This window comes from Xiphophorus hellerii, chromosome 20 (assembly GCF_003331165.1).
Source record: "Xiphophorus hellerii strain 12219 chromosome 20, Xiphophorus_hellerii-4.1, whole genome shotgun sequence".
NCBI classification, from domain to species: Eukaryota; Metazoa; Chordata; class Actinopteri; order Cyprinodontiformes; family Poeciliidae; genus Xiphophorus; species Xiphophorus hellerii.
The window spans coordinates 13,168,842-13,182,396 of NC_045691.1; the positions used below are offsets into that span (position 1 = coordinate 13,168,842).

At 38.1% G+C, this 13,555-nt stretch overlaps 2 protein-coding genes across 2 annotated transcripts in view; one reads left to right on the forward strand and one right to left on the reverse strand.

Annotated features, from left to right (window-relative positions):
* The first annotated feature begins 1,380 nt into the window (after window positions 1–1,380).
* terf2ip (telomeric repeat binding factor 2, interacting protein) lies at window positions 1,381–7,048 on the forward strand. The gene is given in 12 exon segments (XM_032549301.1): window positions 1,381–1,535; window positions 1,537–1,619; window positions 1,754–1,899; window positions 2,454–2,497; window positions 2,499–2,669; window positions 2,671–2,691; window positions 3,573–3,668; window positions 3,806–4,445; window positions 4,590–4,690; window positions 5,413–5,751; window positions 5,753–5,863; window positions 5,942–7,048. Coding segments are annotated over 12 exon segments (2,118 nt in total). The 5' UTR covers window positions 1,381–1,391; the 3' UTR covers window positions 6,164–7,048.
* Window positions 7,049–7,298: 250 nt separating this feature from the next.
* Window positions 7,299–13,555, reverse strand: part of iffo2b (intermediate filament family orphan 2b) — a 28,343-nt gene continuing 22,086 nt past the window's right edge. Inside the window, 5 exon segments of the mRNA XM_032549302.1 lie at window positions 7,299–10,722; window positions 11,146–11,244; window positions 11,373–11,544; window positions 11,943–12,091; window positions 13,162–13,332. Coding sequence (XP_032405193.1) covers window positions 10,489–10,722; window positions 11,146–11,244; window positions 11,373–11,544; window positions 11,943–12,091; window positions 13,162–13,332 — 825 coding nt within the window. The 3' untranslated portion in view covers window positions 7,299–10,488.

Sequence of the window (13,555 nt, forward strand, 5' to 3'; positions counted from 1 at the left end):
TACCTTAATACGTGTTTTCATGTACTGTTGTACAACATGTAACAGTCGCTCTATAAACTCGGTAACAGTTTGTATTCGGGTTACGTCAAGCACAAAGTCATTAGCCAGATTTAGCTGATGGTTGTTAACCGAAAACATCTGCTGTGAACGCTTCAAACTAACACGCTTCTGTAGCTTTTCTGTTTTTCTTTTGCTTTAAACGTGGATCAGCAAACAGCTGACGAAGCTGACAAGCAGCCGTATTGTTGCGCAAATGTAATATTTAACCTGTGTTTAAACGGAAACGCATACAGAACCTCGGTTTTGTGAAAACTGTTTGTGAGCCTGAATTTGAAGTAGAAATAGTTGTATTTTGTCTGTTTTTATTTTCACGTGTTAATATGTGTGTTGATTATAGTGCGATAGTCTAAACTAATGCGTTATGTATGCTTAAATTACTTAGTGACTTCTGTTAAAAATAATGTCCCACTTGTTTCTTGCACGAGTTCCTCTATGGTTGTGTTGAATTTGTCCATTAAATCATTTTAGGCTGATTTAAGGTCGATGTCTTTTTTTATACAGAAATGTTTTTATCAAACACACTAAAGTTATTGTCCAGCAAGGTATTTTAGCTAGATTAAGTTAAATTGCATTCAGATGATTTTGTTTACAGTGAATGTAAATGTTGTAACTCATTGTCTAAGGATCTTCAAAAAGTTGTATAAGCTGATGGTTGTGGGCAGGAAGTATCTGTAGCAGTCTGTCTGAAGAAGACCTCTTTCAACTGACAGCCCTCCTAATATGAAACTTGAAGATTTTTATTTTTAAATGTGAGACCAATTTTTTGTGAAGACCACTAAAATCTGACCTGCAATCTGAACTTGCAATGCAGTTCAGGAAACTGTAATTTGGAAAATCATAGATGTTTATTGTGGGACATGTTTGCCTCAACTTGAGTTCACATTTCCTGTTTTATAGGGTTTTCAACTCTTTGCTCTTTGGGCACAATAGAAATTAAAAAACGAAGAAAAGCTTTTGTGGATCTGTGGCAACTTTTTTTTTTACTACCACTTCTGCTTATGCTAGTATTAACAAAGTTCATATGCAAAACTAATACTTTGTTAATTTTTCTCTTGATCTCAATGGAGAAAGAGAATCATAATTATCTCTCACTGTTTATTTGAAAAGTGAGATTGTTAGAAAAAAAATTAGCTCACAGCTTTAAATTTGACTGAACAGGAAAACAACTTTGATAGCATAACTTGCACACATGATATTGTTGTTAAACTTATTTTAAAAAAATATTTTTTGCTAAAATATTTACGATAAAAATGTGTCAGCATTGGTTGCTACTTCAATTGTTACTAACAGCATTTTTTATATTTTAATTTATTTCTCTAGGTTTCGTAAAAATGTCTTCCAGACAGCAAGATCCAACCCAGTCTATCTCTCCAGTTTTATTCCTGACTTTGGAGGGTGAACCCATGTCCTTCTTCCTGCGACCCGGTCCTCACAAACGAAAACTGCAGCCGCTCATCACAGCTGGAGGAGGGAATTTTATGTAGAGTCCAGGTGCCTGGAGCCATCCTGCTGATTGATCCTGAGGAAAACAGCTCTGTTCTTGAATCCAGTGCTCATCGGTTGGTGTTGGACTGTTGACATTACAGATATAGTACAGTCAGTAAACAGTATGGACGGACCTTTGAGGTCTTAAAGGAGAGCGATGTGGTAAATGTTTCTTATTTGTGTCACTGGTATTTATCTTTATTTTCAGTTATGTTTCCACCCAGTATATTCATGACTGCATTAAGAAGGAGGAGCAGCTGGATTTAGATGATTATAGACTGAATCCAAAAGCAATCCAGAGATCCTCTTCAAAATTAAACAACAGTGGGGGAAGCCGTGCTGGACTGTTAGGAGGTACAACATCAACACTTAACTTTGAACTTTTTTCATGAGGCTTCAGCTTCCCATTTGAAAGATTTTTCAGATTGAAATCTGTGATTCAGACTAGAAGTAGTATAGTCTGAATCACATTAGCTTCTTGGCTTATGCCACACCGTTTCCCAGTTATCTATTTCCACCATTTATAGAAATAATAAAAAAAAACATTGTCAAAGCAAAAACACCCTATCTCCTACCTGCAAAATAAAAATAAGAATATGTATATCATACTGTAAGATGGGCCAGCCACATTAGTAGTGATAATCTCCAGGAAAAATATTTGCAACATACATAGTGAAATTCTTGCACAAGCTCTTAATTTTATGGCATCCAAGATCACTTCAGACAAATTCAGCAAATTTTTCTACTCACTAAAAGTAGATGTGTACAAAATTCTAAATAAATTTTAAATCAACTAAAATGTCTCACTCTATTAAATTAAATAGATTTTTATGTTTAGTTACTTTCTAACATTATTTAGTTGTATCATGTTTTTTATTTATAATTCCCCTCTCTTCAATTTTCATTAGGCAGAGTTGCCTACACCCCTGAAGAGGATGCTGCCATTTTGAATTTTCATCAGCAAGCGTAAGTCAGAGACTGGGGGCAACCGGCTTTGGCAGGAGATGGAGAAGCAGCGGGTGACCAGTCACAGCTGGCAGTCTATGAAGTCCAGATTCAAAGACCAACTATCAAAGAACCAGTCTGCATCTACAGAGGTGGAAACCAAAGAAGACAGCAACAAGCCTGCCTGAGAAGAAGACTGAGGTAATTACAGTGAAATATTATGTGCCCACTTACAGATTTCTTCTGTTCTTTTTGTTTTAATGTTTCAAATCATCAAACACATTTTAATATCAGACAAAGGTAACCTGAGTTATCATTGTGCGATATTAATAACTGTTTAACAGCATATGTTTGGCTTCTACTTACAAATTCAAACATAAGTTATTTTAATGTAATATTATGAAATGCAAAGTATAACATTTAGTTAGTTAAAAATGTTAGCTGATCCAAGAGTTTCACACACCAAAACAAATCTGTAGCTCCTTGTGTTGTAGATCAGATAGCTACCACTGAGTGGCACCAAACTGTTAGAAAAATGTGTAGCTATGCAGCTGTATATATGGATTTTAACTATTGGCAACACAAAAATTGGATGGAAATCTGAATTGATACAAAATTGAGTTTTTTGAATGAAGGAGAAAAGATCTAATTAAACTAGCCTGGCCGTTTGTGAAAAAACAACTTTCCCTGAAATCTAGATTCGGGTTGCGTGTCCTGTGGCGGCAACAATAGTCATTAAACATTCCTGATTATTTCCAGTGAGTGTTTTACATCATTGTGGGTGGATTTCTGTTGTCTCATCTTTGCAGAATTGTCCCAATTCAGCCACATTGAAGGATTTTTGAGGATCAACATCATGTTTTAAGTAATGCTGGAGTACTTCAGTTGGATTCTAGACTTCGACTAGGCCACTCAAAGCTTTGTTGATATTTATTTCCTCTTAAAGCAAGACAAGAAGGCAAAAACAGAAGAAATCTGTAAGAGCACAAATATATTTACACTACAGTGTAGCTTTGTATCAATAAACAACAGCTGTGGGCTATTTTTACATTATTAGTAGCCGTTCATTTTTCTGCTTTCAGGCGAAGCTCAATGAGGAATCTAATGCTGAAAAATCTTCCTGTGAAGCAGCTGCTGATCCTGCTCAAACACATTCAGCAGAATCAGACCTAACACAGGTACTGCTGCATGGGCAATCAGAACTTTGTTTAGATATTTCATGTCATGATTTGAAGACATTTCTTTATGTGATTTTCTTTGATAGCACATTTAGTTCAAGGCAAACCAAGAGAACTTGTATTTCCTGTCCCGACAGATCGATGTCCAGTCAATACCAGCAGCAGTCACACCTGAACATGTAGAAACTCCAATAACAGCCTCTGTTACCATGGAAGAGAGCAAAACATCAGAGGAACAGCCAAATATAAACATTCAATCGGAGAGTGTTGAAGGTGAAACTTCTCACTGTTGTCAAACTGAGGAACAGGCAGAGAACCAAGCCAGCACAGAGACAACAGAACCAGAAAAAGATGAACCTCTGACTCCTTCTTCCCCACGAAAACATCATTTATCAAAAAACTCCCCTGCAGATCAGCTGAAACTCTCAACTATAACGAGTTCACCTAACAGAGCAAAAGAAAAGCTGGAGGCATCCCCGGTGCAGGAGGAACCACAGCGTCGATTAACACGCAGGCAGCTGGAGCTGGAGGCAGCATCTTCATCCCCTGAGCCGTACGGGAAAAAACTGAGATCGGCCTCCAGCACGGCTGAGCGGTCCACAGCATCCCCACCACACTCGAAAAAAACTAAAGCTGCCGTGAAGTTAACTAACCAAAGAACCCAAGTAGCAGAAGAGCCTCCTCAAAAGAAAGCCAGAGGGAAGAAAGCTGCGGCAGAGGTGGAGAGTCGGGTGGAGCAGAACAGCAGTGATGCTGAAACTAAAACTGTGCAACCAGGTTGGACATGAATATATGATGGTTTGGTGAATGTATATATATAAAAAGTAGAGAGTGTATTTCATCTCTCACTTGCTTTCCCATGAGTAAATTTGGTTGAGGATATTCTGTTTTGACAAGAAATCTGTTTCTTTGTTTTTCCAGATGAAGCCAGTTCAGCCCCGCAGAAAGCAGAAAAGAAAAAAGAGAAAAGGCAGCTGGGAATTCTTGAAATGGCAACAAAAGAGTTTGAAGATGATTTTGAGGTAAGATATACTGTATATGTCTGCAGTGTATGTATGTGTATAAGCACCATTAAAAGTGCAATTGGGATAGTGTTTTTTCAGATGCACTGATTGGGGTTTATTGTCATTTGCCTGAATTACATTCAGAGCAGATATCATTGCAGTCTTAAAGACCAGAGCTGCATGATGCAGATTATGTGAGAAAAACATCGTCTGTCTACTGAAAGTTGGTGTTACTCTGGTGGAAGAATGTCACAGAAAGTATAATTGATCCTTTCTCCAGTGAGGTCTGAGTCATATGTTCACACATTATTTTTCCTATTTAAAGAAATTTTATAAATTGCTTAAAACAGAATTCTTGCTTCTTTTTTTTAAATCAAAAGATCCAAGCCTTATGTTTGTGGATCTTTCCTGCAGGTGCACAGGCTTAGAAACAGAACTATTAAAAAAATTATAATAACTTTAGAAACATGATTGATCTGTGCTGCTCAAACTGGCTTGGTTGTTTTTAGTTGAGGAAAAGTGTAACCTGATTCAATAATAGGTGCAAATTACTCCCTTTTGATAATATCTTCTACATGTATTTACCTCAATCTGATTTGTGAATCCGGTGCAGATATGAAACAAATGATGACGGCAAAAAAGATGCAACAAATGGAGTGCTTCACAAATTCTCTATGTGTGTGTCTATAACATTCAAGCCAAACATTACAATAAATTTAAATACTTCTCTTGTTTTATAGTCTGATGAAAATGAAGGTCCAGATCTCCTAAACAATGCTGAAACAACAGCTGAAACAACACCTGCTTCAGCAGGTGCTCCACAGCCTTCAGACTCATCTGCAGATCCACCTGGTGCTCAGCCCAACCCTGAAGCTGAACCCAGCACAGAGGGGGCCGGGCCACAGACTCAGAGCTCAAGCAGCAACTGCGTCCCGAACACCGACGCCCCCGATGCCAGGTCCGTCCAGCTCCCTGTTTCAGAGCTCATCAGCGACCCTTCAAAGGCCCATCTGTTCATATTTGACAGCGAATCTCAGGTAGATGACTCTCAGTCTATGGATGGCGAAGGCTCAGCAGCTTCCACATCACCCTCAGCGCTCGGAGGACAAAGACGCAGCATTTTCTTTAACTCAGACGGAGTTAGAAGAGGACAAGCAGCGAATTAGGGAGCTGATGACCCAGACCAACCAGGTGAGCGTTGCAGATTTTAACCTCTAGCCTTGCACTGTTATAAAAATTTGGTTTTAATTGAATTTGTTTGTTTTCCAGGACTTGGTCAGTGTGACCAAAGCTTTACTAAAGACCAGTGGAGACTTCACTGCTGCCGCTGATTTGCTTTTGAACCCCTCATCTGTTTCAGAACCATTTTGGAGTCGCAATGACGACAGTTTGTTGCTTTCAGCCGATCCTGTCAGCCGTCAGAATCTGCAGGAAAAATACGGGGAGGAGAATGTGGCCAAGAGGATTGTGTTTCTTGAAGTGAAAGGATAAAGGTAGTATAGGATAGCAAGATTGACGGTCTGGGCTGCTGAGATCTTGTGCTTGATTTAAAATTTAAACCAAGATTAACTATTGAAACAGAAAGATTTTATATATTACACCTAGTATGTATAAATTTGGAGGTGATCCTTGTTTTGTTTTAAGAATAATATTTTTGATGCATTTTAGCATGAAAAGATGTAATTGTATTTGTTTTTAATGTTTTATTCATTAAATTGCCTAATAAATCATTATCAAATGGTATACTAGTACCATTTAATAAGTTAGATTTTTTTTTTACTGTTATGACAGGCAAACCAACTTTCTCCTGGACCTTTCTGCTGTGTTTCTTCATGATGCTGTTTGTTCAATAATGCTCTTTAAGAAACACCTGAAGCCTCCATTGAACACCTGGATAAATCCAGGTGTTCAATTGTTAATTGAAGGTAATTGAAGGTAATTCATTTATTCATTAACCAATGAATTACCTCAAATGTCACTCACAGCTGGTTGACTTCTGAAGATAATTTCTTTCATCTTTTTAAGGGTATTATAATAGAAATGCATCAAATTTGAAAACATAAATGCATAAAAATGAAATATCCATGTATCATTTCCCTTATTTTCATCATTATTTCCAATTAGAATCTAATTCATTTTAATATAATTATATAAGCACCATATTTTCTGGTAAACAATAATTAGAAAAAACTGTTTAAAAAAACAACACTATGTAATTTTTTTTTTTTTTACCAATCCATCACTTTATTTAACTTTACCCCAATACTAACTGAGTACATTCATCATTTTGAAACTAAGACTGCCCAACACCCACATGAGTACATCGTATAAATAGTTTCAACAAAAATATTACAAATAATAAACTTACAAATGTAAGAGAAAAGAGTAAGGAATATAAATAAACACAGACAAAATGCCAATTAAACTGAAGATGTTACCTGTGAGGCAAAATAAACATCAAGACTGGAACCTGATAGAGTTCAGCAGCTTTTATTCAAATGTTGCTGCAGCTTGGACCTCCCAGTCACATTCATGGAACTGAAACAGCAAATATGTTTGCAAACGAACATAAACTGTTAACCAAATAATCCCCAAACTTTATGAATAAAAACTCCTTGTATAAAACCCTTTTTTTTCTTTTATATGAAACATTCACATCCAGCAAATTTACATACGCGTTGTTGGTGGTAAGCTTGAGAACCCGTTCAGTAAAGCAAAACTCACACTGAAGTTCTCAGCAGATAACCAAACGTCATGTGTCCCTGTGTTTTCAACAGCTACATTATTTTAAGGTCTTTAAAGGCTTCCAACCAAGCTACATTCAACAAATGAGAGTCGCTACGGCTTTTTGAACTAAAATGAGGGAAACCTGCTTTAAGTAGTGGCAAAGTGGAGATGTTTTACCTGACATCCAGTAGTTTACAGGAGATACTGGATGTTGGGAAAACCCTGTGTGGTTGGCATGTGCACTGAGACTGAGTCTGCGCAACTTTCCAGAGTCAGAATCATTTCATCACGTTGCTGTACATGATTGCTTTGGTTGGCTGGTTAGTGTGATGATCAGATGAGCGAGAAAAACCTCAGACCTGCCGTTCGTGGTTGCTGCGGCCATACAGTGTTAAATAGTGGTTTCACACAGTCCAGTAGAAAAAACAGAATGGCTCTTTGTTTCTCATCAGGCTGGTTTCATATCATCTGAAGACAACTAGCAGAGGCTGTTTTTCACTGTTTTCATGTGTTAATTTTGTATTGTTTTGTGTTAGTAATTGAGAAATAATTGCAACAAATATGTTTAAGTTATTAAAAGCTTAATATAGCGACACAGTCTAATGGTTAACACAGTCTGGTTAAAGAAAATACACCTTTCGCCACAAATAGTTTTGTAACAAATATGACAGACAGTACACAGTCTGTATTGCAGCTTTTTAGCTCAAAATATATATTAGAAAAGACACATAACTTCTTTTCTGCACATCAGCATGCTTCAGAATATTCTGCCCCCGAAAACTTCAAGATAGAAGTATCACTTAATCTTGGATCCAGTAAATCACACTCAAAATCTAAAATGAACAGATGATTGAAACAAAAAAAACAACATTCATTCTCTCTCTATCCGTTGATTAGTTTCTGTGCTGGATTATTTCCTCAAACTGCAGCAAAATGAGTTAGCATAAACACAAAAGGCCTCTGGGGTATATACGATCACATGCTGGCAGAGCTCATGTACAGGCCGATGTTTCTAGCCCTGTTCTAAAAAAATCTAAGCACTAAGTGGAATCTGCTCTCCTGTAGAGGACTCTCCAGAACAGCAGGATATGGACAACAATCACCTAAAGTAAAGCAGCTGAAATGTATTTTATTTAGCTTAATGTGAAATATGCCCTTTGGTTTAGCATGAAAAGCTGAAAGGAGTTGTTTACCATTAGTGATTTAGGTTCTTACAATCCAACTCCTCTGTCTTTCTCATTTTCAAGCGACGAGTGGCTTTTCTTTAATGAAGCATATCTGAATCAGAGCAGAGCACTGCCTACTTCAGCAGCAAGCAACACCTGGCCTTACTCTGTCCTTGCATAAGTAGTCATACTTTTAAACTTTGTTCAAATTTTGTCACAATACAGTCAACAACATCAATGTGTTTTATTGGGGTTTTATGTGAAAAGCTAAAACAAAGTAGTCAAGTGAAATGAAAATGACGTTTGGTTTGCCAGTTATGAAAAAAATACAAATCTGAAGAGTTATGAGTTTCAACCCCCATTACTCTTAATAAAACCTGTATTTTAGATTATAAAATACACATATTGTTAGAATGGGGGAGCTCTGTTCAGTCAATTATCCTCAAATGAATGGAGTATGATGCAACCACGAGATCTACGGTAACTTTAAGCAGCTGCAGGGAGACACAAACTTTACAGGTCAATTATTAGTTTTTATTTGTGTTCTCCACAAATCTGGCATTTATAGAAGATCAGATGAAAATTTAAGTTTTGGGGGTTTTTTTTGGATATGAGCAATTTTAGTGCGGAAAACTATCACTGAAAACATCTTCTATGCTCATGCTTCTGTGCTCATTCCCACAGCATTATGCTGTGACACTTTTATTGAATAACTGTGGAAAGTTACAAATGCCGATATGTAACTTTCGGCATGTGTAACTTATAGATTGGCATAAACATCAATCTATAAATAGATGTTTACAGATACTCTGTAAAATCGTACTCAGTTTGGACCATTTTGCAAATTTGAATGTGTGTAAAGCTGTAAAAAAAAGTGGCTCTGCAAAGTATCGGTGCAGAACAGCAGAATACAGCTGCACAGTACATTTTTCACATTTACTGCTGCTAAAAAATCAAAAATTGTAATTTGAAAATGTATGATATTACATGTAACTCACTATTATGGACCTCCTGTGATGGCCTATCACATAAAATCCCAATGAAACAATAACATTTTTGGTTGGAGTGTGGCAAAACATGAAGAACCTCAACGGTTATGAACACTTTTGCAAAGCAGTGTACTATAGTATTTTAGGGGCTCTGTTCCAGTTGACGCCCCCAACAAATACAATACGACATAAAAAAATACCTGCTTTCCTTAAAAGAGGCAAATGTCTGTAAAAGAAGCTAAAACGGGTGATAGCCAGTCCAAAACAGAATAAGGCTCGCTAAGTTGCATAGAATTCAGTAGTGCACCGGTGCATTTACAAAAAAGGCTGTGCTCCTTCCCTCTGTCGACTTTGGCAAGCCTGCAGAGTTCCCTCCCTCAGAAACAAGCAGAACTTCAACACCATTTGTCTCCTCTTTTCTTTGTCTTCCTGACAGAAGACACTAAAACCGCAACACTTCAATTTGGACTTTAAATGCCACACCTGTGTTCAGATCACACAAAATCAAGGGAGTATTTCAATCAGGGGCAACAAAACATTTCTCAATCTAAGAGATGTATAGTAATCATTTTGGTGAATGGAGGAGTACAATATGTACTGTATTTAATTCCTTTAGAAAAAAAGGATCTTAACTGGATAGAAAATACTTTTCAGCTTGTTTAAAATATTTTTTTTCTCCTCTGCAAAATGATTTGAAGCCCTGGAATCAGCAGCAAGAAAGAGAGCACAGCTTGGTGTCTGCATTTACGAAGCAAAGACACCCCCCACCACCACTTTCCAAACAGCAAAAACAGTATAAAAGCACCAGTTCAGAGCCTGCACCATGTTAAGCTTGTTCCACCCCCAGCCAGGATGACATTTTGCTCATATTTAAATTCCAATGACTAATTGAGCCAGACAACAGGAAATGGAACAAATGCCAGCTGTGCAGCCATCAACTGAGCGGGACTTCAGTCTCTGCGTCTTTATCCGAGATCTCGTCCTGGATCTCATCTGTGTTCCCTGAGTCGCTGCTGGCAACCGAGCTGAAAGAAGGAGAGTTCCTGCCGCCTTTAATCATCCGCCGACAGGTCTCCATCTGCACGTCGAGGCCCCTTTTCATGCTGCACATCTCCATGTACTCATGCAGATGTCGGTTCATGTCGCTCTTTGCTGTGGCCAGCTCCATCTGAAGCAATATCAACATGATTAGGAGTTCAGATAATCGATTGAAACTCTATAGCAGATCTTAAATGTATTTAAACTGAAAGGAAGTACACCTACATTAATGCAAAAAAGGGAAGTTTCACTTCAATTTGACTTGGAGGACGTTATTAAGTCTGCACCGTTAGAAGTAAAAGCTGCGTTTTGTGTTGAAATAAAAATTTTGGATGAGAATACACCGTAATATTGATCAAGATCTGAGCTAAATGTGGGATATATTTGGTCATGAAGTGCAAATTTATCTAAATCTGTATGAAAAGCAAGTGCTTGAACTAGAATGGTAAAACTATTATCTGCATCAACGAAGCTCCAACAACATTTCTTCTTTTCTAATACATACAGGAACCACTTTTTCTTTCACCACAAAATCATATTCATATCAGTGTACCTCAATCTGTCCGATGGTCTCCTGGTACTCCTTCTCCCTGCTCTTAAATAGGGTCTCCGTTTCATCAATGAGGCTGCCAAGACTTCCATCCTGGGAATCCTTAGAGAGCACAGACATAACCCTCATTCATCATGCATGAGTTTGCGTCTTACACTGCATCCATAGTATTGATGCATGCCCTGACTTGCACAAGTCTGAAAAAAAGTTTTCATTCAGACTGAACTTACGGGATCAGCCGCTTCGGCGCTGCCTTCGCAGGGGCAGGCTGCCGCGCAGGTCGTTGCAGCGATGGTGCACGGGATGTTGTAGTTTGTGAAATCCTCCCAGAGCAAGAGAGTGTCCTCATTTTCCTCCCACGTCAGACTGTCGCAGTCGTCGTCAATTTCAAACGTCTCGCGCCTGGCAACAAACGAGTTATCTGAACAATGTCTGTGTGGGACCGGAAAGAAAAAAAGAGAGAGGAAGAGGGAGGAAAGCATAGAAAGGTGTAACAGCCAGCAGGTTCAGCAAAGGTTGAAGGCAAAGAGGAAAATTAAAATGTCACAGATAAGTTCAAAGAGAAGAATAGCAGTAAGGGAAGCAGCCACTGTAGCTCCTCAGTTAATTGCCAGTACAAAAAAGCATATGAACGCCAACATAAAAGGCTACAGCTCTGCTAAGCATGCAGCCCATTGGTTGCAATATTTCAAATTAACAGCAGAGGGAGATGAAAGAACACACACTCTCACACAACAATGTCTAGAAAGTCATTTGGCTTTGGTGTGTGGTAGTTTATTGGGGATTGAGGTGTCACTCACAGCTGGTTGAGCATGCGTTTCATCTCGTCAGTGATGTTGAGCGATCCAGGAACCTCCTCCTCAGAAGTGCTTGGCTCAGCGTCCATCTCCGAGTTCTCCTCATCGGAGACGGTCTTACGTTCCTTTCTCCTGCAGCACGCTGCAGCACCCTACAGAACACATGAAGACACAAATTGGGCTTAAACACAAGAATATTGACACTGTTTAAATTATATTGTTAAAATTTTTAAAGAAGACCTTTTTTCCCTTTTTCTAATTGACTGCAGCCCTCATTTGGCCTAAAACAACAGTTGAAGTAATTAACCCATTGAGTTCATTTTATTTTTTGTTCTACTTCTGTTCATTAGACTCAAAAATGACCCATATACATGTACTTTGTTGCATTTTTTATAAATCAGATGACTGACTACAATCTCCACTGTACATTAATGTTACATTTTTTAATCCCATTATTGCCCGTTTTAACAATTATCATTTGTTCTGTTTGAAGAAAACACTGAAAAATTTCTATTTTTCATCCCTTTGAAGCCGATCAGTTTTTATTTTTTGTAAAAGGTGTGAGAAATTGCAGACACAAAGCTGCTTTTCAGTTCTTTCCATGCATTGCAAATACTCTAATCATGTGTTTTCTCAATTTTTAAGCATTTTAATGCAAAGGTTAGCCAGCTAAGTATGTGTTATCGAAGTCCAAAACACTCAGCGTTGATTCAGATACATTTTTAGCTTTTGAGCAGAATAGATACAATTTATTTGAACACATATATGCAAGTTGATTGTAGGTCTACAGTGCAGCACATGAAACAAATATAATGGAAGATTTCAACACCAGGAAATGAACGGAAAATAGAAATAATGTCAAGTGAAAATTTGATGAGCAGAGATGACTTTAGTTTAAAAGGTATAGGGTATAATATAATATCAATATTCACCAAACTAGCAAACTTGTATGCCATTTATTTTATGCAAAAAATAACAACAACAACAAAGAAAACCCATTCAGACAGTTTTGAGTACATTAGTGAGCATGCATGCCTGCACCTTTCAGAGAGGTCAGTAAGTGCAGAATCAGCTTGAGGTATAAGGATCAGTTGCAATATTATGAGCGACTGGCAGCTCTGATTTCATTTGAGCTGAATGTTTCCTCTGCAGAAGAATTCATATTTTTTTGCTGCATTTGCTGTCAGCTTTTCTCACAGAACACAATCACACAGAGACTTGCCTTCTCTGGGAGCGACCTGGCGGGGCTGACGTTGAACATTTTCGACATGTCCTCCGAGTTGCGTTGCTGAGCCACGTCGCACAGCTTGGCTGTGATGTCAATACGCCTGCAGATGTCCATGTCCACCCGCCTGGCTTTCTCCTGGATCTTTGAGTCCAGGTCAGTCATTTGCTGCAAAAGGGTGGAGAGCATTTTGATGATAAGTTCAGCATTTTTCTTTATACTTGTTTGACATTTTTTGGATGAATTAGACCTCCACTACATGATGCTGGACGTAGGGACAGGATGGCAGCATTCCAGCTCTTATTTTTAAGGGGTATTCACACAATTTACGCAGGACATTTAGCTTTTTCTGAGTGCTAATTGGGCGTTTAATGACAGGAAAAATAATTAA